General features: G+C 41.8%; 1 protein-coding gene across 2 annotated transcripts in view; it reads right to left on the bottom strand.

The window, feature by feature from the left end:
- Positions 1-24,485, bottom strand: part of SPECC1L (sperm antigen with calponin homology and coiled-coil domains 1 like) — a 62,890-nt gene extending 38,405 nt beyond the window's left edge. Inside the window, exons 1-5 of one of the 2 annotated variants that reach the window (XM_014894702.2) lie at positions 24,385-24,485; positions 10,558-10,747; positions 5,171-5,330; positions 2,832-4,459; positions 1,197-1,404 (exon numbers count right to left, since the gene is read on the bottom strand). In XM_014894702.2, coding sequence (XP_014750188.1) covers positions 1,197-1,404; positions 2,832-4,459; positions 5,171-5,330; positions 10,558-10,710 — 2,149 coding nt within the window. In that variant the 5' untranslated portion in view covers positions 10,711-10,747; positions 24,385-24,485. Of the gene's footprint in view, positions 1-1,196; positions 1,405-2,831; positions 4,460-5,170; positions 5,331-10,557; positions 10,748-14,362; positions 14,472-24,384 lie in introns of those variants that run through there. The other variant, XM_088176301.1, reaches the window with a different exon arrangement.
- Between the last annotated feature and the right edge of the window lie 2,779 nt (positions 24,486-27,264).

The raw sequence follows: 27,264 nt of genomic DNA, 5'->3' as shown, positions 1-27,264 counted from the left end.
CAATTCTTCGGGTGCCATCCTTTCTTACTGCCACTAGATGCCACTCTCCTTCCAGCACAGAGCTAAAACTGCAGCTTGCTCCCCCCAAAGGATCACGTCAGGACATTGGCTGCTCCAGATGAATTTTCCAAACTATTTCAAGACCAATGAATAACAAAGACTGTTGCAATTTTTGTTGAGAATTTCTCCCCTGGGAGAGGTTTGTCTGCCTGAATTTTTACCAGTCGAAATTAAATATCTGACAGCTGGTTTGTACCCACAAAGCAGAAACATCTAAAAATCTGAGCTGCCTTGTAATAATTAGGTATTGATAGGCAGATACCTAAATATCTATTTGACTATGGTGCTGTTCCATGCATGAGTATATTTCAGTTAATGGACAAAATAAGTAGTAAAGTATTCAACCTTTTTGAGTCTTTGATCCAAAATGACTGTCTTTTAGCACAGAAAAAAAATTCAGAATAAAAACTTTAATTTGTGAAGAGAAGCAGTGATTGCCTTTCAAGACAAAGAATGTTTCCCTATTGCTTAGGGAAGCAACACTCACAGCCATGTCTGAAGATCCTGAGCTTGAACAAACAATTTAGCTTCCTGAAGACACTAACTTTGCTTGATAGCAGACCCATTTAAAATCCTTTCTATGAATATTTCCCTTGTTGTTAGAAGGAATCGTCCTTTGGTTTTTTGCTATCTTGTTTCATCTTTGAATAACATGGAAGTCTAACAGAGATTTGAATTCTCTAAGTACTACTGTGCAAATACAGCTTGCCAGAGTAGAGTTGCTCTTATTTAGATGGAGACTAATTGCAGAATCCCAGCCCATGGTAGGAATGTCTGAGCAGGTCTCCAAGATCAGAGAGGGAACTAAGGCACAGAGAGCTAGAAAGGCACACAGTAAACATGTTTTCTATTACATGTTTTTCTACTTTGAAGAACAACTTGAAAACAGTTTTAGTAGATTTAATGTTTGTTCTCTATTCACAGGTTTTTATTCCCACACCAACTACTAAGTGGGTCTGGAAAAGCTAAGCCAACTTGATTTTGTTGTTCCCCTAGTGTGGAAGGATTCTGCAAAACCTAGTCTGACTTGAATGCAGACATACAAAAGACAAGTGAAAACATTTCCAATATTACAGTGTTCAACTTGAGCTTTTCTTAAATTATCCTTTCTCTCAAGAGAAATGCATAACACTTACTTTCCAAATCAGATATGATAAGATTGTCATGAAGCTTCACAGCACGGTGCTGCTCTACCTCATCCTCCAACTCAAAGATGGTTTCTTTCATGTCACTCCTCTCAGTCTCTTTTTCATCCAGTTCTGTCCGAAGCTTTTCTAGAGTCACATTGAGATCCTCAATTTGTTTCTTGGCTTCTTCTTGGAACACTCGATATTCATCTTCAACCTAAATTAGAACAGATCTTAGTTGCATATTAAACATACTTTTAGTTTTGTAATTACTACACTTACAATGTATTTCTGCAAGCAGAAATCACCAGGAGAAATGTCTATATTTGACTATACATGGTTCTAGTGCAACTCTTTTCCTGGGCCAAAGTTAAACTTTTTTTATTCCCAGGCTGGACATATGAGGATTCCCAGCTACTCTAAGAGCAGTTTCATACCACTGAAGCAACACCACCACTGTACCAAGGCTGAGGTTTCACAAGCAGCTGATCCAATTTAACATCCAGCTGCCATGGAAAAGGGACAGGGTTGGGGGGAAACTCTTTACCCTTCATTTCTTTTGCCAAAAAATAAAAAGCCTGGTCTCTTGTGCATCAGTTTCAGTGCTTGCTGCACCTGTGTGATGAGTGATTTCCTTCAGCAAGTGTCACATTTGTGTGTAAGGTGTGTTAGTGAGTTGAAGCAGCTCTCAGAGGAGTCTGTCAAACTATTAAGTTGAAAAAAAAGCAAAACAGGGAAGGGAAGAAGTGATTGACTTCTCCCTTTCAGGACAAGGGGAAGAGGCTTTTTTATCCTGCTTCACAAAACTGTAAAATAAGTGATAGGCTGGGACCAGAGGTACGGGAACATTAACCCAACAGCAAAAACAGGGTGTCAGAAAAACAAGAGGAATTAGGTTGTGGCTTAGGGTGGGCAATGCTGGCAGGCACCAAGTTTAATAGACAAAATACCCTGCTTTTAAGTCATCTGTTTAAGTGTTTTTTATTTTAATAGCACTCTCCAAGTTTAATTATTAAAATTATTTTAGTGTATTTTTCACCCCAAATTAAGATTGATGCTAACAGGCTCGTGATGATGACTAACATGTTGATTTGCAGCTAACATACAGTTCATACATTATATTTGGCATAAATTGTCTCTTCAGGAAGATATACCTTTAAATGCATATGTAAAGTTACTAAGTAAATTGTGTGATTCTTGCTTTTATAATAAATTATGGTAAATACTTTTACTAGGCACAGCTACTGCATAAATTAGAAATTTGGGTCAAAACAGAACTGGAAATAAACATTTTGATCCGAAACCTAACCAGCACATAAAGTCTTGCAGAAGGTGTGTAATCTAAGCAGTAAATCAGTACAGCATCTTAAATACTGCCTAAGTTTGGCCACTGAAATAAACTGTGGAGTTTAAATATTTTTAAAAAGTAACACAACAGTTACCCTATTACTCAATGTAGCCATATAATTTTTTTCAAATGCTGACATAATTTTCATAACAGAAGTCAAGAGAAAGTAATGAGTCCTAACACTACTGTAATCCAATTGACCTCAGAATTAATCTTTTACTTCTGCAAGAACTACAGAGGCCACTAAGTCATTGTGTGCATGGGATGCTGGAAGGCAATGGTATTTTAAGCACTACCTTAGCAATGGCATCTTGCAATCGATTGGCGTCATTGCGGGTGTGTGCCAGCTCTTCCTGCAGACCACTGGCCAAGGTCTCTGCCTTCTCCTTATCCAGCCTGACACTCTCCAGCAGGTCCTGTATATCTGATTTATCTCCAGAGTTGTGTATAGAATACAACTCGGCCACTCTCTGCTTTTCGTGCTCTAGCTGAGCTTTCAGCCTGTTCATCTCAATCTGGTCACTGGCTACTGTGGCTTTGTACTCCTCTAAGGTAGATGCCAGAGCTGTTTTGCTTTTCTGCTCTGACTCAATAATCCGTTCCATGTGGTGATTCCTTTCTTTTAATGCCCCTATCATTTCTTGGGCCTCCTTGTTGTCTTGCTCTGCCATCTTCAGGGTGTTGCTCAAGTGCTGCTGAACCCCCAGCAGCTGCTCCCTCTCGAAGCGAGCGTTCTCTGCCAGCTCCATGTAGCGCTGCTCCAGCTCCATGTAGCGCCCACTCTTCATGTCTTCATCAATCACATAGGAAATGTGGTGTTCATCCAAAAGGGACCGGAAATACTCGATCTGACGGCTGAAGTGCTCCAGCTTGTCACTCTGCTGGCACAAAGACTCCATCAGGATTACTTTTTCCTCTCCGAGTCTTTCATTCTCGCTGTTCAGCTCTTGTGTTATTTGCTGCAGATCTGCAAGCTCTTGAAGCGTGGCTTGGAGCTCTTCAGCTGTACTGTGCTGGTTCTCTTCCATCTGATGGATCCGTTCCGTCAGACAAGCCACGGACACTTCACTTGCATTGCCACTGCTTCCCTTCCTAGACCTTTCTATACTGGGTACTCCTTCAGATTCTGAAGATGATGGAGCATCTAAGGCATCATCACTTGATGTCAGTGGCTGATAAACTTCACTGCACTCACTGTCTAAATTATCCATGGAATTACTGTGTTGGTTGTCCATGAGAGTGTTTTCATCCTGACTTAACAAGTCTTCCATCGATCCAGGAGCAGAACCTTCCACTGAAGATGTCAGAGTGCCCCCACCATCGCTGTGGTTGCCAGCTGTAATCTCTGGGCTCAAAGACTGATAGCCAAAGAGCTTTTCAGAGTTGTCCAGCCTTTGTTCCAAAGAAAAGCCCAAAGCATTTAGTCTGTCTTTTAGCATTCGATTCTCATTCTTCAGCTGGTTGAGCTCTTCTCGGATGGCAGTGTTTTGTTCCTGTAACTGGAGCAGCGTAGACTCTACATCAGTTGGCTGATGGACAACAATGGCTTCTTTCTCCTCAGATTTTTCATCCCCTTCAAGATGATCTTCGTTGAGTCCCAGCTGAGCACGCATGTCCCTTAATTCATTCCTCAGATGCAAGATTTCCACATCTTTAGTTTTGGCTAAGGTCAGGAGATCGTTCACCTTAGCCTCCAGTGCAGCTTTGTCGCTGATCTGGTTGTCTGACTTGGACTTGCTCATGCGGCCATCGGCGTCGGCGCGGCTGCGGGAGCGCTTTGCCAGCACGGCGTCACCGGGGCCCTGTCCTGCCGCCGGCTGCTTCTTGCTCTGGCTCACACGGGATCGATCCCTCATCCTCTCTCGAGAAGAGCTCGACTCTTTATTGCCACATGAAGTGCCACGCTTAGCTGTGGAACTTGGACCTGTGTGGTTTTTGAAAGTTAGGAACGTGAATTTAAAATACAGTATCTGGTACAGAAGGCTGCGTGCTTTGTATCAGCAACACAGTGGTTGATTTTCTCAATCACACTGCTAAATACATCTCATAGAAAATACTACGAGTAAGCATTAACTCAGCATTCAGCATTTTCTGTTTTCTGTATTTTCATCTCATTGCATAAAAATGAAGATAGATTATTACTCCTTTATTTCCAGATGCTTTACAGCTTTGCAAGCATACTGAACCCAAAACACACTAAGGGAAGGCAAGACCTATTTCAATCTATATCAATAACACACTAAAGGATTTCACTTTTCTGAACAGTTTCTGAAAGCCTTCTTACTTTATTTCTATAAAGCAATACAAAATGTCCAAAACGTTCACTGTAACAAATCATCTTAGAGATTTAGTGCTTGTGTCATGGATTTTTGAAACAGACAATCTTAGAAAAACCTGATTCTCTAAATTAATGATATTATTTCATTTTATATAATAGTTGCATAGTCAGTACTGAAAAAACTAAGAGGAACACCCTCCAAGAAAGCAATTACATTATTAAAACCAGGAAAAGAGCTCAGAAGGTGTGTGATTTGACCATTTGAGCACTTCAGTAGGCAATCTGGATCCTCAATGCATTAAATGAAAATAAAAAGCCCCCCACCTTCCACCTTTAAGAACAATATATCCCATTTACCTGCAATAGTTTTGGGTTTGTTTTCCAGACTGTTCATTGCTGTCCCTGGAGCTGAAGATGCTGTTGATACACAAGAGTTCTTCTTGGCCTTGACACCGTTGGTCATTGTCACTCCACCACCACCAGCCATCCCTGCTAAGAGGTCATCATTACTCTTAGTCTGAAAGAGAGGGAAGAAGCAGCTTTAAGACAGCTGGCCCAGAAGTCTGCACAGCCAACGTTTCTACTGTTAAAGATTCCTTCAGTTTAGAAAGAACATATTTGACAAGTCATGTGTCTGTGCAAGAATGCTGAAAAGTGTAAGTGCACTGCACTGAGCAGAGTTGGTAAATTGAAGTGGAACTTTAACTCCTTACATATGAGTGAGTCTTGGAACTGAATCTTCTCTCTCTCCCCAAAAATTCTTAATCTTTCAGTATCAAGCAGAAAAAAATTAAAAAAAAAAAAATCAGTCAAAGCACAGTAATGCATCATAGCAAAAAACTTCTCCACTTTGACTGAAAGTTTGCTTATGCATAAAAATGAAGGCGATTCTTAGATAATTAAACCACCAAATACCAGGAAGTTAGTACAATATCCTTCAATTGAATATGATCAAATGTTTTCTGGTGGACAAATTCCCAACAAAAAGCTTAAATCAAAGAAGAACAAAAATCAATCCAACATTAGCAAAATACAATTTCTAGCTCAAAATACTAAGCTACAGTTTCATTAGAGACTAGGACAGAGGCAGGGAAAAAGCCACCCTCACCATACATCCTTGCCTTGCTTTCAAGCTCTTTCCAGGGAATTTTAAGAGATGGGGTATTTCTTTGATGGACTTTTTGTCTAACCTCATATGATTGTTCCTGAAACTACTGTTAGCCACAAAAGCTGCCTGGAATGTGACAAGGCAGCAAGCACAGCATTCTCAACAACGAGACTCCCAAACAGAGAATACATCTTTCAGAATAAAGCAAAGTCTAGAAATACTAAGCTCTTAAGCATTAATTGGCAGACTTTATACTCTTTAAAACACAGTTTTTCAAATGGTGAAAATCAAAATATGCTCAACATTTTTCCCATTATATGAGAAAAAAAAAATTAAAAGAAAACAGCTGTGCTAGCAGCATTCCTTGAGCAACTGTATTATTCAGCTGGATAACACATTTGAACTGTCCTCCAACATCCCAGCTAAAAGGTAGTGCTCAGAAGTTAACCAGCTGCTTTCCATCATGTCTGCAAGTTATAACTTCCAGCTCACACACATCCATGTTAAAAACTATACTGCAGACATTACAATTCTATACATTTAGAATAAAGGTACACCTGCTTAATTAAAAAAATTAGTTGCCTGTCACTCTGTTCTCTACAGTCTCTTTCTGCAAGTGCCATTTCCAGAACAGCTAGGAACACTGATCACAGCACTGTGGAAAGACCATGGATGGGATCTGTGCCATTTACAAAGAGCAGCTGCAAAACAAAAGGGAGCTTTGGGAGGAAAACATATTTGCTCTGCATGCAATTGATAGAAATACAGAAAATTTACAGATAGAAACATCTATTTTTAAGGTAAAACCCTCTAGGACAAGAATGTTTTTATTGAATCATGTCAGAAATGGTGTAGCCTTCTGAAAAGGTTTATAAAAGGCTGGAAGAAAACACATCACTCCAAGGATCAAGTCTAATGTGCATTTAAAGCTGCCTTTTCTGCTATGAAAATGCCATTGCTGTTTGCTGTGCAAACAAGGCTTTTCCAAGGGCTCCTTCCCCCCAGGAGTCAGCCCAGCTCCTTGCTCTGCCATGTCACACAGACATGCCAACAGGCACAGGCAGTGGAAATACCAAGAGGAAAACAGAAATGTTGGAGGGCTATAAAAGCCATAATCCCACCCAAGTCATGTGGGGAGGACAGGCTGAGCACAAACTACTGGTGTCCAACAATCCTGGTCTGATCTAATTCGATTTTGGCTCTAATTGAAACTAATTTAGTGGGCATGGGGGTACAGGGGAGGGAAACAACCCTGTGCAACTACTGCCTAAACCAAGGCATTAGGAAAGTGATTTTCTGCTTTGCTGCTGGATCTGCCCACCTGCCTGCAAATGTGATAGCTCAAACAGACTATGAGCTGTCAGTATTTTTACCAGGCTGAAAGAGTGGGGAAATTAGATTAAGCTTTTTAGACACTTAGAGTATAATTACATGTTATCAAGCCAAATAGGTCAAGATGTGACTCAGCTTGAAGAAAAAAAAAATGCTAAGTAAAATACACACGTTCAGACATTAGTCATCTGCAGTCATTGCTGAACAAAGGAATTTTAGACAGCCATTCTTCTTCTGACTTACCCAGAAACTATTTCTGGTCTGGGTTGGAAGGCACTGCCTCCTCTGCAGCCAATTAGTAAACAGTTTCTCAAAGCTGTAACTTTATATTCTTGGCAAAGAAAACTATTTAGCAAAGCTTTGGAAAAATTACAAACCAGCAGCTCTCATCTTAATGCTCCACAATGGCAACTGTTCAGAACTTCTAAAATCAAAGTAATTTTGTAGCATATCTTTTTAATTGAAGTAAAAGCAATGGTGTATATTTATCAAACAACTTTTTCCCATTTACTAAGAACCATGCCATCCTGCTTAGCATTAAAACTCCCACATTAAAATATAATTAGAAATACTCATCCAGACCTATTTTGACTTTCTATATAAAAAAACACTTTATAATTATACAATTCATATTCTGTTTTCCTCTCACCACTTTCTTTCAGTGCAGCGAAACTTGAATAATGACCTATACAATTCATTTCATCTTACCTTCTCAAAAGGTATATCCTATTTACTGCATCTCATTCAAATCCCTTTATATATATATAATTATTCCTACCTAAGATTTTCTTTGATGGTTGTTGTTGCTGCATTTGAGTTTTTCAAACATCAAACTTCACAACAAGCTAATTAAGTTACTGCATTTTGCAAAGAGAATAGCAGCCTAGACACATGAATACTGAAAATACACTCTAATTTTTAATATTCAAATATTGGGCTCCAAGTCCTGGCTTTTCAGGGACACTGGATTTTGCAATTCATCTGAAGTACAGCTGCTGTCTAATTACAGCTGGGAGTGTTAGCAGCATCACAAGCTTGTCAGCTGAAGAAGTAAAAAAAAAAAAAAAAATTTAAAAATAAGAATACATTATTTGCAGAGTATTTTTTAACAAATTAAAAACTAAAAGAGGCTGGCAGTTAAACTTCTGTAGTAATAATGTGTGTGGGGTGCTGAACATTTATACAAGTGCTGGGTAAAGTGGGAGACAAGAACTACAGAGAAGGAACCGAGCGAGGGCCCTGGGAAGCAGCCAAACAAACAGACCCTGGGACAGGCTCAGCTCTGGGTCCCACAGCTTCTTCCTGTGCTCACTGTCCACACACTTTGAAAACTCCACAAAAAAGAACAAATGTATGAAACAATGCAGTCAGAGAAGCCCACTCAAAGCTGGAAACTGGCCTAGAGTTATATCATTAAGAGGATGCTGTAATTTCAAAATGGTTTTCAATTTTGCAGCATTACTGATTGTTTTAATACTGTATTTCTACTCTTTAATAGGGGCCTTTCACTCAATATCCAACTCAAAGGACTGAATAAATTAGTAAGCATTGCAATAAAGTTATTTAATGCCAGTTGGTTTTTTTTTTGGTCAAAGAATATTAAATTAAATACAGAACACACACCAATTCATCAACTCTAAGAGAATACCCTACAACCTCTATGAAATGCCAAATGCTTAATCAACAATATCAAATATAAAATTATATTAAAAAATATTTTAAAAAATATTACTTCTATTGATATTTCTTTCAAGCCAGAAATTATGTGATTTGTCAGTATCAGTAAACAGAAAAACCCCACAAACAACTAATTTTGTTATTTAAGCACAGAGCACACAAAGAAGATTCATCACTATCATTAAGTCACATAGTTGGCACAACATTACCACAACAAGTAAAAGACATCCAGTGTATGAGTAAGCCTGGTTGAACATAAACCTGAGATAAGCCTTAGTAATCAAGAGAAAATTTTCATTGTGCCTCAAACTCCTAAGCTGTCATGAATTGTAATCCCACACCAAAACATAGCCAGGAGTGTTACTAATATAAGTAAAATTGTGAAAGCATACTGGGTCAAATCTGTTCAGTGTTAGATCATCCTCCTCATTTATCTCCCTGAGAGGTATGACATAAACTTGATAAGTAAACTACAAAGGACTTCAGCTGCTTTGAGAGGTTTCTAGAAATATAAAGTAGTGTCAACAAGCATCAAAAGATTATTTAAAGCTAAGAAAACTGCAAGATGCATTGGGTGATGGAAGAAAGGAGGGGCAGTGGGAGAAAACCTCCCTGAAACCTGGCTTGCAAGTTCATCAGCAAAAGTATTAACCATTCTTCCACAAAAGAGAAGGAAGAAGAGAAAGAAAACACACACACACCTTTTGACTTCAGTAATCCTGCAGAGCTATTACAGAGACCTCAACTCTTACACTTCTTTAATTTTGGATCTTTCTTTGCCAGTTATTTAAATGGCCTTTGTGGCTTCCTGTGTGCCAGTGACAGTGGTTCAGGTCCCAGCTGGACACCGTGTTCCTTGCTCTGTTCATTTGTTCCAGCAGCACAGCACAGCACACTGGGCTGCACAGAGCAGAAGGAGCTGGATCCAGCCACGTCTCTGCCAGGAAAAGGAGGCAGACCAGGCAGGCTCATTCCATCCATCCAAGCCAGATGTGGCTGCTCCCAGGTGAAAACTGCACAGCAGCACACCTCAGTGTGTCTGACTGTTTGTTGGAAGCCATATGCTCCTATATATACTGCCCTGTTTTGCTACTGTAAGAGAAAACCTCTACCTTTGAACTTGTTCTGGGAGCAAGAACCAACTTGTGATAATTCAGCTCAAGCAGTACTTCAGCACAAAGCAAAAGCCAAAACAGCCAGAAGAATTCAGCTGCACTGACCCAACACAGATCACTGATATAAAGAAGTTCTCATGTTAGATACTTCATTAGTTCTTTTTTCAGAATTAGTAAACAACTCTTATCAAATCTTATTAGTCACTGACACCATTCAAGCATAACACCAAACAAATAACTGGTGAAAACAACTTCCACCCTGCTCCTTTTGCAGAACAGCCAAGTCCTGCACAGCACACTGCTCTCCATCTCATCCTGCAGTATGAAAGTACAGCATGAATGACACACAAGATCTGTCACCCTGCCCAGTGCTCTATAACTACCCAGATTCCCTCCAGCTACCCATGCAACATCTAGTCTAAGCTGCATTAAAGACAAGCCTTGAAATTCTACCCTTTTTAAAGCTTTATTGCAAAAAATACAAATAATCAGAATGTTCTACTGGTTATTACCTTCAAAAGAGATGCTGTTGTCCCGGTTTTGGAGAGTTTTGTTACTGCAGACACTGAGGAGCCGTTTTCTGGTTTGGCTTTTTCACTTGTTTGAGCTTTATTTACTCCAGGCACTTTGGGCACTGAGCCAACACTCCTGCTTGCTTTCTTCATTCTGGGCTGTCTGTTTATGATGCATTTACAAACAAATCTACAAGCAGAAAGAAAGAGACTTTAAATATAAAATACAGATGAAAAGCAATGTCTTCTTTTATAACGTTCTATTTAAGACCAGAAATCCAGAAGAGCAGCAAGAACCACAAATTAGAGCCAAACAAAATGCATGTGACTGACCAATGGTTTTTGCCTTTTTTTAAAAGGGATTTTTGCTAAGGACTAAGTACTTCCTACAGCTCCACTCCACTCCAAATTATAATCTTTTATTTTTTTTTTAGTTCTTGTTCCACAAATGGCATTGAACCGAGGATATTTTATAAGTGACCCATGTTGCTGAGTTCACTCGTTAGCCAGCAAAAGAAAGGCTTATTAGGGAGCAATGTCCTTTATTTCTGACTGTGGGAAGGAAAACACTGTGGGAGTATTCAGGCAACAGCCTAACTACCAACAACACTGGATCTGAGATTACCATCAGCTCTGTAAATACAGCACTGAGAGAAAAATGGCAGTCACAGAGAAAAACTTTAAAAAAAATCCAAAGAAACTGAAAAATTCCGATTCCCTTGAACTAATTATTAAAAATCCCGATAATAAACACAAGGAATTTTACAAAATTTAACATGAGTCATGTGATTTAGAGGATTATCTGCAAGAAGAAAGCAGAAGCAGCTCACTGAGTCCCATGGCCCACAGTGAGGACATTCCTGCAGCTTGGCCCAGCCTGCTGTCTCTGACAGCAGACCACTGCCAGCACTGCCATTCCACCCACAAGCACAGATGAAAGTCCAGAAAACAAAGCTGAATTTATCCAAACCAGGAGCAGCCACAGCAAACCCAAGAGCTGTAGGTATTACAACAACAACAACAGCTAATTCCAAGGAAGCACAGACTAGGAGAACAGCCACAGAACAGCTATAACTTGAAGCATGGGCTACCAGAAAGACTAGACACAGCAGGATCATCTCCTCCTGCAAGAGTGAGAGCGGGCAGCTGTGTGCTTTATCAGCCCTGAGTCAGATGCCATGGGATGGAAGATTAAGAGGACAATATCTCCACTCTAATTTCAGTCTTACGGATACCAAGTGGAAGTAAGTGCTCAGGTTTATCTGAGCCCAATATCTCACAGCTGATTGGAAACATGAAACATGTCCATGAGCACTGAAACGTTTCCATCTCTTAAAATTGAAGCGTTTCAAAGGCACAAAAAGCAGACTGCTGACTGTATGCATGAGACATTTGACATAACAACACAATGGTCAGAAGTACTAGATAATTTCACCTAACAAAATTAACACTATACCCTTACACACACTCCTTCCTTCTGAGCATCACCTCAGCTGCACACAAGTATTTTTAAATTCTGACTTCGATAAAAACTCAGTAAAATTCCAGGAGTTTTGTCTCCTCAGATCCCTAAGTATGTTAAACAGAAGCAACAGGAAGCTTCATCTTAAGACACTGAAAATATTTGTTTATAGCTTCCAGATTCCCTTTAGCTCTGAAAGCTGCCACGAACAAACACAGAAAACTTTGTTTGCTGTTGCAGTTTCATCATCACAATGTCAAAAATGCACCAGTCCTGCCGTGCAGCTACAAGGAATCAGAACGCCTTCACAGAAGATTAAATAACTGAGAGAGAATTTGAAATGAGAGACTCCTTAAAAAAACCCAAAACCCAAACCAGAAAAGCCCCATGAAGGTAATATGTTTGCTATACATACATAATATTAAGTGGTACAACTGTCTACCAGATTCCAGGAGCAGATGGTAACACTGGTTACCATCAAAGTTGCCACACTTCTATTTCTTCCCTTTTTCATGTTTATGAGTCAAACAGTTACTTGTGCTTTTGATCTTATTCAACTGAAAACTAAATCTGAAAATACTAAAGTTCTTTAGGAAAATTGGCATCTTTACTATTAAATGGTATTTTTGATGTTCTACAGACATAAATAAATTGCCCATAGCACGCTTGAGGAATAACCCAAATGAATTTTCAGAGAGCAGTTTGTAGTGAAGCTGACAGCATTTAGAAAATTATCCCAAAGAAGAACTACACTCCTGCCATAACCCCAGTCCATCAGAACCATCCCTTTTTGACAGCTCACAGAGTGAGAAGGCCAGTGCTCCGAGGAGGGTTGGGGCAGTGGCAGTGCCATGACTGTGGAACATTTGGGCAAAGCCTGCCAGCCTCGCCTGGCAGTGCAGCTAAAGCTTGGCTCTGGCTGGCACAGAGACACCCAGCCCTGGCCACTTGCAGGGCACATTTGTCAGGTCTGCAGAGCACATTCGTCAGCCCTGACACACCTTGCAAAGCCAGACACAGCAGCGTGAGCTTTGCATGCACAGCAAACACAGCTGCATGTGTTTATTACAGCAAGGAAGACAATACCATAACCCACTGGATGGACGGCCCCAGGAAGAGATGCAGCCTAATGTTCCCTTCACTGAACAAACATTCATACTGCAATCAGTAATATCTCAGGGGGTCACCAGTGACAAGACTCTGTGAACTCAAATGTTTCTCCTCCATGAGAAATGCTCCTGAAAATATCACAGCGTTTGCTTCAACAACAGCAACTACAAAGCACCGTGATGCAAGCGAGCAAAACCCAACAATGTCAGCTAAGGATAATCCTCATGTTTCATCACAGCATTACTTTAAAATATCCATAAATTTGACATTCAAGACCACTATTTTTGATTCACTGAAACTCAAAGGTAGAACCACATTTACAGAATCTCTAAAGATGCATAGAGGACAAGAAGGGTTAGGGACAACTCTTCCTGTTTTAATTCCAGAGAAACTAAGCTTTAGTAGTTACTTTCCTAATGAGAGAAGTTTTTATAGTTAAAAAACTGAGAAAAATATACAAACAGCTCACAAAAAATAAGAACAAGACATCAATTAGCATTACAGGTTCTAAAAGCAGCTGCTCACTAAGAATCCTAAAGTGAATTTATGGCCTCTCTGTGCCAATTTCTCCCCTCCTGCCTTCTCCAGGAAGGAAAAAGAAGATGGGGTTTCAGCACTGAAAACAGAAGACATCAGTATTGTGTGACTGGAAGCAGAAAAATCCCTGCTTCACCCAGTTTCTCAAAAGGCAGGTATGGCACATAAAAACTACTTTTGTGCTTCTGAAGAACACCACCACATTCATTAGGAAGAAACAGTATTAAGAAGCAACAATAATCTTGTCTCTGCTCAACAAGAAAATTTAACAATAAATTTTAAAATAAGAAATAAAAAACTCTCTAACCAAAGGAAACTTTCTGAAAAGTAACATACAGCACTAACAATTCAAATGAGAACTAAAATATTATTTCACTATTGTTTAAAAAAGAAAATACTGCATATACAACTGTATTTTATATTTTGCCCTAGGGAGAAAGAAGGAATTACTGAAGACTTCCTTTCCCTTTATACACACTTCCTTCTCCTCAAAAGAAAAAAAAAAAGAAAAAGGAAGAAAAAGCCACTACTAAAGAAAATATTCATCAACAGGCACAAGACATTACTGGAAAACATTTGATTAATGATAGCACAAACAGTATCAATGAATCAAAATGGAAAAAAAGCCAAAGCAATGCCAAAATATCAGACAGAAAGACTGCATTCCTAAAGCAAACTGTAAGTGCTGCCCCTGACCTGTATCCTTTGCCAGCCGTGTCTCTTTCCACAGCACACATAGTGCAGGAAACTGAGAACCTTGCTCAGGACTGCTCTCCTGCTCTGTTGGAGGCATGTGAAACCAGTCCTGCACTTTATACCAGCTGCAAACACAACTGCATAAATAATAATTTCAAACTCTTCTGCCCAATAGCACGGCTCTGCTCCTGAGTGTAAACTGATATGATACATCCACAGCCAGCCTGCAATGCCTTCAGCATTCCTCTTCACAACCCTGAGCACTGCAGCAGAGCAGGGAGGGGATGATTCCTTGCTGTGATTATTTTAATCTCATCCATTATTTCATATGTTTGTTTATGCTAATATTGCTGTCACAAAAGTAAAGCTCAGTTACAAGAGCACAGAATATAGTTTCCTGTGCCTGGAAAACAACAGAGGGTTAAACAGCAAAAGTTTTTTTTTTTGAGAGGTATTGAGCAGTGCTACCTACTAAAAATTGTGAATTATTAAAAAAATTCTAAATAATCTTAGAATTATCTTTTAAGAGTAAAAAAAATACAGAAGTAAGTAATCCTTAAAATATGAGGATATTGAGCTCTTTTGAAAAATCAAATACCCAAGTTACAAAAGAAATGGCTCACATCTCAGAGCAATAGAGTCAGCACACTTTCACTCTCTATTTGTGCAAATTCTTTGGTTTTGATATATTTAGGGTGACAACTTTGTCCAAATAATTAGGGAATGACGTTTTCAGGTCACTTATACAGTCCCAAAACGCAGAAAAGCAAAGAGATTATAAAATACAGCCTCATCAACCCCCTGTAAAATACAGATACAGAACTTTCCCAAGTCTCTGCAGACAAGACAGCACAGACACCAAAAAGTTTCCTATGTGGAATATGAAATAAGCTATAGAGAAAGACACACAGCTCTCTACATTTATAACTTTCAGCCTGCAAGCTGCACAAGCACTCTACAACAAAGTCTCTTGCTCAATAATTCCAAAAACATGATATATAAACCACTGGATTCCAACAGCCCAGAGCAAATAGTGCATTTCTTTTATTGCTTAAGATCAAGTTTTAGTGACTTGAAAGTTTGCTGATGCTAGTGGGTAATTTAAGATACCAAGGATAACAGCAGAGTCCATGGAATCACAAAGACCCTTGTGAGACTAACTGGACAATAAAAACAGCAAACAAAATTAAATATAGGTGAACACAAACATATCTATCTCTCAGGAGAAAGCAACCTCAGCTTCAAATATAAATGTGCTCTCAGTGTATCAATACTGCTCAGCAAGACTACAGCATTGTGATTCACAGCTTCACTAAACTATCAGTACAGTGTTTGGAAAAAGGAAAAGAAAAAAAGCAAAGCAATTCCAGAAATTATTAAAGAAACTAACAGAGAAGGAACCATCAAACACAAAATCAATTTTTTGCCCATCTATCCACACTTTAATTGCTATGTGCAGTTCTCTCAACCTCAAAAGAAAAAAAAAGTTTTCTTACAGATCTTAAAATGATCGAGCAGGGGCAAAAATAAGATCAAAGGTATATAATAGCTCCCATGAGACATCTCACAGGGAACATGACAAAAGCTTATCAAATCTGCAATGGCATCGAGGAGGCAGACTGGGAGTGGCTGTTAATCATCTCTTCCAGCACTAAAACTAAAGAGCAGCTAATGAATTTAGAGCCAGGTTCTAAATTAAAAAAAAGTGAGTTATATTTTTTAATGTATATTGTGTGAGAAGATGGGGAGACTGGCCATGCACAAGGTACAGAAATTTCCTAATGGTGTTAAATATCTGAGCACAAAGGGCTCAGAAACCCTTCTGAGCCAAAACGACTTGCAAGGTGGGAAAGCAGTCAGGGTAGGAGGGAAGACTTTGGGTTTGGGTTTTTTCCTAAGGCATCAGCCCATAGCTCCAGGTGGGCTGGATCCCTGTGCCAGTGTGGGCAGTGCCTGCTACTCCTCGTGCTGGGAGGGAAACACAAACTGTGCATTGCAGTGCAATAGAGATGGAGCACACGGGGCTGCACTCCTGGAACAGCAGTCATTTAGAGAGAAAAGACCTTTTTATTACTTTCTCTCTTAAAAATTCTGAAGAGCCTTTACAGTTTTCCATTACAAGTTGTGGAATTACAAAAATAGGAATTCTGTAAATTATGCTACTCCATCCACTGCTTTCAAGCCCCATTTGCTATTGCTCCTTCTCTTTCAAACAGAAGGGAGGAAAGCCCAGAGCTTTGGGTAAGAATTGGCTGTTACACACCTCAATTCCTCTACTCCTTCTTTGGAGAAAACTGCAGAGCTGTAGCTGCTTCGAGCGATGTGTAACCGTTGCAATACTTAACATTCCAGACAAGTGACAGGAACATTTACAGAACTCCTGAACTCACAAACTGTGCTCTAAAAGCCTTTTCATAACAAAATTAAATTATGTAGCCTTGTTTTCAAGCTCCTATTTCAAACAACAGCTATTTCAAACCACTGCCAAGTAAAGAAAAAACAACTCTGTTCATCAACTAGCATGGGGAAAGTGATCCACAGGGAAGGGGAACACTGTCCCTAACATGGTCTCAGCATGAGCTTCTACACTGACTGCAGCTTCATAAGATTTTTTTTTTTTTTTTAATTATAGCTTTGAAAAGCAGAGTAACAGACCAGGTAAATCCATACCTTACTGGCATGCATCGTTGAGCTGATTAAAAAAAACATTCCACGTGGGCTCAGTACCCTTAGCATGCCCACTAACTACAACTGCTCACAGCCCAGATCAAAACACCATCCACACTACTATTAAGTAGGTTTTGTTTCCTTGGTGTTGAAAATACAGGTAATTTGGTTACATTGTCATTTTTCATTCTTTTTGGTAAATTTCAGTTGTATCCAAATTTTAAGCCACACACTAAGAGATGAGGCAGCATATACCTGTTTCCTGGGTAGCAATTACACTTCTATGTCAGATTTTACATGCTTGAACAAACAGCAGACACGTCAACCTTCACTGTAAAACCCTTAGGTTAATATTCCAATAAAACAGAGCCAACTCCTACAGTGGCACTTGTTTTCCAGGAAAATTTAAAAAATTAACACACTCATTTTCTCAACCAAAGGCCAGCTTTAAGTATAAACCCCATTAATCAAAAAAGCAACATTTGATCAGTTAACTCCATTAACAGGAACTGCTCTTACCTGTTATTCCAAGCACACTCTAAAGCAAGTGTTATTCCAAAAATCAACAACCTTCCAGTTACAAAGGTGTATTGAGTGTCCTATAACCTTCAGCATATGCTGTATTCCTCACACAGCAATCAAAGTCCACTGGTGGAATGCTTACACTGTTAATTGCTCTGATTCCTACAGCCATGAGTTCTACTGACAAACACACATATGGAAATTCTCCTGGCACTGCCTGGCAGTACTTTCAAAAGCAGCCATGGCAATTTTAAAACCAGGGGAGTTGATAGAATAGCACAACAAAAGGTGTACACACAACAGCTTCCTTCCCTCCCCAGCTGACCCGCTCAGCATACAACATTTCACTGCAGTGTTCTCTCTCCAGCACAGCTGCTCCCAAAAGTGCTGCCTCCAGCAGGTGACCAGTGGCGACCTCCTCCCTTTGGTCCATTGTAAATGCTGTCAGCTGAACTCAGACATCAACAACTGCAGCAAAGGCTTCTGCCTGCATCAAGTTCCCAGGGAGGAGTAAGGCAGGCAGCAGCCAGGTGCCCATCACAGGAAGGGGACAGAAAAATGACACACCATGGGCCACTTCAGGAGGCAGATCAGTGGCTCCCAGCACACGTGTTACAGGTAAAACCTGTAAGAGAAGTGATTAACTTGGTCTAGGTCTCATGCTCATCCAAAACACTCCACCAGATCTTCAGCTCATGTAAAATCCAAACACTCCAAGTCCTGATACCAGGATGGTTATGATGATAGATCTGTTCCAATCAGCAGTTGATTAATTCTCAGCTTGAGGCCTTTCTATTGCCTGGACGTCTGGAACTGGGAGGTGACTGGTGCTCGCTATGTCCACCACCAGCCTGGTCTGACAACATTCTTGAAGGCATTGCAACAATAAAGTCCCAGGGAACAGAAGAAGCAATAAAGACATGCATTACCTAAGGACCTTCCCAGGCCCCAGGTGCTTACAGCTCTGGGATTCCCAAGCCCAAAAAGACCATCCTGGTCTCAGATGCACCAAGGGAATGGCCTGAATGGGAATGGCTCATGCACAAGGCAATCTTGCTAAGGCTGGGGGAGGGAAGTGCCTGTTGGGGATTGCTTAAGTTAGTCATGAAAATAATTTAATTGTACCCTGCCACCTAAAGAGGCAGTCCCACCCCTTCCTCGGTCCTCTCCCTTCTCTCCATTCTAGAGATCACAGCTCATTTTTGATGAGTTGGTCTTTCAGACAGATCAGGACTGACCTGACTCACCTTGTAATTGCTAGATACTATGCAAAGGAAGCAGCGGGACTGGGAACGGGGAACAAGAAGGAAGTCTCATCCTTTCAGAGATGGTGTAGCTCCACATTTGCTTTAATTCAGTTTCAGGCTGTTGGCTGCTCAGCAACAGCCCTGCTTTAAATGAACTTCTTAGTGCCACCCACCAAACCCCACTGGTCCAGGGCACAGATGAACAGTGTTATTTTACACTATCACCACATGACAAAACAGGGCACTGAGGGGTCTGAAGCCTGGCTATCTATGGATTTCAGTTCTGTGCAGTGGCCCACATCTTTCCTCACTCCAAGACCTGTCAACAGCACACTCATAACATAGTTTAAAGTCCTTCAGGCTTGGCAGACAGAGCAGAGACAGAGCCACATGCAAATCCTTCCTAAATACTCTCACTAAGGGAGGAGCAGTTACCGGCCCCAGTGTGGAAGCTCAAGGACATAAATTTGAGTCATATGGAAGAAAAGTCCTTGCAACAGGATGGAGAGATTCCCATCTACTGGTAATTTTTGATTTCCTCAGGGAAAAAGGGTAAGACTATTTATCTTCCAAATTTTATTCTAAGCCTTCCAGAAAAGGGTGAATCATCAGACAGTTTATGGAGTCACTGTTCCCTGGGACAGTTTGCTGTTGGAGCAATGCAGGGCTCTACACGGGACAAAGCCTGGGAAAGCACTAAAAGCCCAGTACAGCATCCCCAGCTGATGTAGCTGTTGATGTGCTGATATCCTCACGGAATGCCAAGTGCACTTTCCACTGTGAAACACCTGTAAGGTATTTCTTTGAAAAGCTCCTGTATCTCCAGGTTTCCTGGCAAGCCTTTGATGTGTGACTGAAGGCCTCAGAATAGTTCTTCCTCCAGAAAAACGTAGCCTTTCTAATAAAAAAGGCTATACTGAAGTCTTTGTCTTTTCTTTCAAATATCCTTTGTATTACAACACTAACGTTCATAACTGATTGTCTACAGAAGAAAATTAAGTCTGACACTATTTTTTACAGGTGTGTATATGAGAAAGATTTTCAGCAAACTGTCAAGAAGTTTTTGTAACACGTATTTTTACGATTTCATGTTTTGAACATAGCAAATGTAGTTCTGAATATGAAACGAAGCAGACTGAAATTTCATCTGCACACTTGGATCGATACCCTTTAAAATGTCTTTAGTATTTCTCCTGAGTTTTCACAAACAGAATTTACATTGTTTACAGTAATATCTATCCCAGCAAACTATCAAAACCTTTGGAGAATAGCATGATGGTATCTTTAGACTTTTTCAAAGTCACAGGCATGCCCATGCTAAGGTTGAAGAAACCCTCTCCTGTAGTTCTGTATAAAACTAGAAAGAGCAGCAACAGTAATGGGGAAAAAGTTTATGTCACAAAGTTTTCATTTTAACATGTTAATTCTTGATGATCTCAATATAGTTAAATACAATGGTATTGCCACATTCGAGGATGCATCTCATATTTACAAATCCTAAGTCAAGATTAATTTGATGACAATTACCAGCAACTGTATGTATTTAAGTTCATCATTTCCAAAAGAGACATTAATTACCCATCTCATATAAGCAAGTGCACACACAAAGTAGCTTTGCATGATCCTGTCACTTAAAGGGAAGAAAGTTTTTTTTTGTAACAGAAAGAAAGAAAAACAGAACTAAAACTTCAAGTGTACACAGTTACTCAGATTTGTGGAAGGAATCATGTCTATAAAAGTAGCTTTAATTTTCCTTTTCTCTTCCAGAAAAGTCTATATTCCTTCAGGGACTTGAAGGAAATATTTGCCATTAACCATTTAAAGTGCTGGTCACTTGTTAGGGAAAAGCAAATTAAAACAGGCAAGACCGTTATCTGAAAAGACTGCACAGCAGATGATACTGTAAAAGCACACCCATTATCACCCCTCAGCGTCATTTACTTCGCAAAATAAAAGAAAATTTTAGCTCAGTATAACCTGACAATTCAGTAAAAAAAGGGGGAAAAAAAGTTTAAAAATCCTATGGCTAAATAGAGAAAGACAAACACTAGGAGATGATTTTTACAAACTTGCCCATGTCACTGAAGACCTGTCCATACAAAGACAAACATTCTAGCAGTGAAATACACTGAAGGAGCCTCTGCAGCACCAACCCTCACACAGCAAGGAAATTCTGTAGCCGAAACTTCAAGAAGGCTCCATCTGCCAAAACCACTGTGTGCTTTTAATTAAGGGCATCCACAGAAATGTTTTAAGCAGAACACAGAAAGTTTCAGGGAGTGGTAAGAACACCAGGCTCTTGGTCATGCTTTCCACCCACCTCCCCAAACACAAATCCCACACAAAGTCATTACTCACTGCATGTACCTGTGCAGAACATGTATCCCACACTGGCCAAATGACCAACTCAAGGAACTGCTTTCAGCATCCAAAAAATACAAATATTTTCAGACTGATGTCATCAAATACATCACTCGAGTACTTCAACTCTACCTTAACTCTTTTTTACTGCTATTTAAGTACTACATGTTAGGTGATCAGTTTATTTTCCTGAATAAAACTGCATATCTAACAATTAGTTGCAGCAACCATTACCTTGGCTCCATTCTGGCATGAAGCAATGGAAAATAAAATTCATGCAGGATTTATATTTCAAAAATGTCAAAACAAGTTTTGAAGTAAGTAAAAACTTGTTATTTACCCTTCTGAAATTTTGCTTTAGTGGCTTTATAACCATTTAATATGCAACGAGTGACTAGTTCTAAATTTTAAATTTCTTTGTACTGAAACCTCGTGGACTGAAGAAACCCTTCATGAAGCCTCCTTCCACCTAACTTCAGAATTTATGCTTATATTATTCTTCCCTGCAATTTGGGAAGTTACTAGTTCTGTCACTGATTTGCAACACAGTGTCAGTTCTTTGCAAACCTGAAGTACCCCAAGACATTCAGCTACAAAGATGAAGATCAAAAGTCATACTGCCTGGTAGGTGTAGGACAGTGAAGTCGTCTTTCCCAAAGAAAATCATACAGATATGTGAAAACTCTACTAATTATTTATGTTCAAAGACAGTATCCTGTGACTGCTTCCAGGCTGCACTACTGCTAAATGCTCCAAATGGTGGCTTCTCTGATTATTTCAGTTGGAATAAACTCAAAAGAAACAAGTAATAGGTTCCTTGTAACTAGTCACCTAGGGCTACCATTACATAAACCAGCTCCCAACACTTGCTCTTTCTCCCTTTTTCAGTATAAAGACCAAAAATAAGACTAAATGGGGTGACTTTTTAAGCTAGGAAGTACAAGCCTGCCATTTCTTATGCTGTTTTTCCCAATGAGCAACAGTGATTCAGTCCCATTAATAGCATTTTACACTGCTAGGACTGGCTTCTTGTTGGCAAGACAGGCTCCAACATCACAAGGTCAAAAAAGAATTTTGAATTATATTAGTGAAAGATGTCTGAAGGAGTTTCCATAGCCTCCAACTACTGAGAATCTATTTTCCACTTTTATACCGATAGTAAAGCAGAAATGGCACAAATTTGACTTCAAAATGTTACTTCTAAGTATATATCTATTAATACATAAAACGTTGACTGCACATCAGATTTATTTTGTACAATTAAACCTCTGCAGCATAAAAAAATATCCATCCCAACATGCACTTAGACAGAAACTTCTAAAACTCAAGAAGTTTTAGACCTGGCATTTGCCACCTTTAAACGATGTCCAGGTATGACTCAGGAAAATGCCAGCATGACAATGAAGTGGCCAAGCACTGCCAGACCTCAGCCTAACACCCAATGTGTCTTTGATTTGCTACTGTGGACACACTGTCCACTGAGGGAAACCTTAGCTCCAGGTTGATGCAGAAGACACCTTTGGCAGATGCCTGGAAGGACACAGAGCACAGAGGGAAAGGGAAAATATCCCTGAGCTGCAAATCACAACAGAAGCTAGCAGTCCATGACACCTGGAAATCCCTGCACAGAGGTTTTCCCACTGTGATGCTCCACCATCATCAGACTTTAATATAACAAACCTTCATACAATCTAAGAGAGAAGACAGAGCTTTACGATGGTCACACTAAAACAAATGTCAACAATCAGCTTGAGCAGATAAAGTAACTGGAAAAATGTGGGCTGCATTATCTAACTAGATGGCCCTTTATTTGACAGAAATAGAAAAATACGTTAAAAATATTGGAGATGTTTTATTCCCAATTATGTATCTTATTCAAAAAAGACAGAAAAAGACACGTATCTTCAGCCATACAAAAACATCTGAGAAATCAAAGGTTTTTTCCTTACTTCACCTAGTTTACCAGCCTGGAATCTGGTTTTTCCATTAGCTGAAAGTGAAGTGGCAGTGTTACAAGAAACATGAGACTACTCCCGTCTCAGTTTCCCAGTTTTAATCTCAGACTATTTACAATGACCTTCTCTTTTCATTTTTGTTAGCAACTACTTAACAACACTCAAGTAGGCTGGTGACGGAGAAGAAACTGCTTCTCTTCTTCTGAGCTACTACAGCTCTATATTGTGATCCACAGTGTCCAAAGCAGCCCCCGGATTTAATTTGCCTATATTTCAGCAGCCAAAGTCCACATCATTAATGAAGCAGGAAGCAGCTCCAGAAGGTTTATGTTTGCTTTTGGGGTGAGCAGAGCTTGCAGACTATGCCCTTCAACAGAACCCATGGCTCCTTAGGGCTTTTTTCACCCCGCAGAACCACTGACATGACACATTTTCTGCTACAAGAGAACTGCGTTTCCCAGACCCCAGCACAGACAGGCACTTCGTGCAATCACAGACAGTGAGATGCTGCTGTGGAGAGAAGGGTGCAGTTTGCTGAGCATCAGCACAGCACTGCATTGTTTTTCTCTCTGCAGACAAAGCGTACAGAACCTTTCAGAACAGGCTGGTTTTGGCCCAGCTATAGGAACCTGCCTTGCTACATCCCTGCTAATAGGAGGTCATGACAGACTTGGAAGCTAAAATAGTGTGAAGCACAGGAGAGCAAACAGCAGGCACAAAATTGGAACTTAGAGGCTCCTTCAGCTATGAAAAGGCAGAAAAACCACGCTCCAGAGAGGCACGAGACCAGAATGCAGACAAAGGTGCTCCCAAACACACCAAAATCCAGCTAGAAAGCTGCTGAACGCGGGCACTGCGCCTTTCTCCTCAGGGAGCTGCACATGCACCCACCATTCCTCTCACAGCCAGCAGCGTGAAGCGAACGATTCCCCCGCGGGATGCGAACGCGGGCCAGCCGAGCCGGGACCGGCTCCGCTCCCTCAGCGCCGGCCCAAGATGGGTGACAGGGCGGCCGGAGGGTGCGGGAGGCGCGGGGATACCCGAGGCGGGCGCGGGGCGGTGTCACCGCCGCGGGGTGACAGCGCGGTCCCTCGGGGGGCGGCGGTGAGGAGGGGCCGAGCCCGGGGCTTCCCGCGGCCGTGAGGCGCCGCGGCCGGGGCGCGGGACACAGGCCCTACCGGAGCCTGCGCGGCCGAGGGCGACCCCCCAACGGGCGGGATGGCGGGCGGGGGTCGGGGCCGGGCTGTGCCCGCCGGCGCTCGGCGCTTACCGGGGCAGCCGCCGCCTCCTTCCCGCTGCTTCGCAGCCCCGGGTCCGGGGGCGCCGCGCGGGCCGGGCCGGCGGGAGGGGGGGGCGCGGAGGGGCGCGCGCACGGCAGGGACCCCTCCGCCCGCCTCCGCCCCGCCCCCTGGCGGCACCGCGCACGCGCCCTCCGCGCGCCCGCCCCGCGCCCGGGGGCCGTGAGGGGAAAGGGCGGGGCCGCCCCGCGCACGCGCCGCCCGCGCCCCGCCCTCACGGCCGGGCTGATCCGCACCTGAATCCCAGGAGCGCGGGATGCCGGGCTCAGGTAGGGAGGGACAGACCTTGAGGTGGCCGAGCCCAACCTGTGACCCAACACCACCGGGTCACCTAGAACATGGCCGTGAACTGATCGCCAGTTTTCCGTAAACGCCTCCCGGCACGGTGATTCCATCGCCTCCCAGGGCAGCCTGTTCCGATGTCTGATTAATCCTTCTGTGCAGAAATTACTCCTCATATCCTACCTGAACCTCCCCTGGCGCCGCTTGAGGCCGTTTCCTCTCATCTCTTTTCCCGGGAGCAGACCGGGATCCCTCACGGCCGCTCCTGCTGTCAGGGAGTTGTGGAGGGACAGGAGGCCCCTCCGAGCCTCCTTTTCTCCAGGCCGAGCCCCCCCAGCTCCCTCAGCCGCTCCTCATCACACTTGTGCTCCAGATCCTTCCCCAGCTCCGTTGCTCGTCTGAGGGCGAGAGGGCGGCAACAGCCCCGGCCCAGGGCCCGCATCTGGGACTGGTGAAAAAATCAATTATTTTGTGGGGGTTTTTGAGGCGGGGGAATAAGCATGTATATTTTGAGCTCTGGCACCAAGCACGCACAGTGCAGGAAATGTGTGAGTGGGGGGCTGTGATCTTCTAAACGTGTGCCTTACTGTCCAGATCTATAATTGTAGCTTTTCATTCGAATGAGAAGTAGATGTTTAAATGTGTGTCGTGGCTTCAATGGGCTAGAGTTTTCTTCACTGTGTTCAGCACAAACCCAAAATATAGCCCGTACTAGCCACCTTGAAGAAAATTAACTCTACCCCAGCCAAAACCAGGACATTGTGGTAGGAAACAGATTTGCCTTCTTAGGTTACAAGAACTCATGTGCACGCAAGCTTTCGGAGTCTGAGCTCCCTTCAAACACACTAAACTAAGCTCAGCTTTGCAGCCCATCACTGTGCAGGATGTTTGACTTGTCACGAATAACCAGAAACTGAAGCTAATAACCCCAAATTGCAGCGTGGGTGCTTTGGTGGGAGGTACAGCAGTTTGTACTTACAGGCACTGGCTGGGAAGTGCTGTGAACACAGTAATGAAGAAAATGTGCTGATTTGACATATCTCTGTAAAAGTTTCCCTCTGTTTAGCTTAAAGCTTCTCTCCCAACAGCAACTCAGCTGTTTTAGCAAAAGAAACATTTCAGTGTAAGATTGAGTTGCGTGTTCTCCCTTGAGGTACATTCCTTCCTAGAATTCATAGGAATAGAATTCACAGGAATACGGAATTTATAGGTTCCAGACTGGTAGGGCAAGTATGATTTACAATCGCTCATTATCTTCAGTGAAGTTAAATTTTTAATATTATAAATCAAAATAAAAGATCTCTCTATTATGTCAGAATTCCCTTTAAAACTGGCAGGATGTATGCTGCCAGATATTGCAACATAGTTTGATTTACATGGTGGGAAAATTTTTCTGTTTACGTGTCTTACAAAGTCAATTTTATTGAGATGTCTTTCCGTGTCCATTTCTTTGTCACTCTGCTTGCTCCTACCTGGCAGGTTGCACTCGTTTGACAGTGAAGTGCTCCTTCATGCTTAAGTAATAATCCTGATGTTTATTTTCCTACAGTCTGACCGATGCCATTCTGCTAGATTTTCTTCTCCATGACACCTTCAGCCAAATGTTGTCCTGTGTTTCTACCTTTGGATTGATTTTTAAGTTATCAGCTAAAAAATGGATTTTCAGTGGCACTACTTCTGTATTAGGATGTGAAAAGTGAGTGCATTTGTTTTGTATAATGTATTTCTCATGGTAGCCCACAAAGGGCTCAGCTTTCTGTTTTGCAGCAGGAAGCAGTCGCTCAGCTCAGTGAATTAACGAACAAGCTGCTAGCTGACAGTGCATATGCCTTGGATCTTCCTTCTGGAACTTTAAAGGTCACTGAAAAAAATGTGTAAAATTTCAGTATTGTGTGCTGTAATGTGTGCGAGAGTGGCTCAGCTGCCTGCTAGGAAAGCTTTCTCATTGTGCTTACCTTCTGGGCTCGGCTGCCCCAGAGGATCACGGAATCTCCATAACTGGAGGCTGCTAACAAAGAGCAGACAAAAGTCTCTCCAGAGTCAGGCAGGGAGGCTGACCGTGCCTCACACTGGCAGCTGTATCCCCAAGGCCACAGGGGAGCTGCTGCCCCAGGCAGCCCGTCCAAGCCTCGGGGCTGTCTGGAAATTGGAAAGACACTTGCTCAAGTGGAGCAATTTGCACAGAACATCCGTGGTTATTATACTCATGTTCTTTCTCATCCTGCTCCTGCCTTAGATTTCATTCTCTGCCTCTCATTCCAGGTGCCACAGGTGTGTGCTGCCTGCTTTGCTCAGGCCTGCACACCAGCTCACCTCGAGCCCGGGGCAGCTTTGCTCACTGGGGCCTTGAGTCAGGGAAAAGCACCCAGGGAAAGTGGCTGGGACGCCCCAGGCTGGCAGGCAGAGGAGAGCTGGACACGGTAGGAGCTGGTTGTGAGTGCAGGACACAATCCCTTCCAGGCTCATCAGGGGCTGCTGTTCCACATGGCTACACTTCAAGGGTTCACTTTCTGGGAGAGGCAGAACCATTTGGCAGAAGAATTCCACATTGAAGCTACTGGAAAACTATT

The sequence above is a fragment of the Sturnus vulgaris genome, chromosome 19, assembly GCF_052056855.1.
Source record: "Sturnus vulgaris isolate bStuVul1 chromosome 19, bStuVul1.hap1, whole genome shotgun sequence".
In the NCBI taxonomy this organism is placed as follows: Eukaryota; Metazoa; Chordata; class Aves; order Passeriformes; family Sturnidae; genus Sturnus; species Sturnus vulgaris.
Note: the sequence above shows the minus strand (reverse complement) of the source record. Positions and strands in the feature narration are given on the sequence as shown.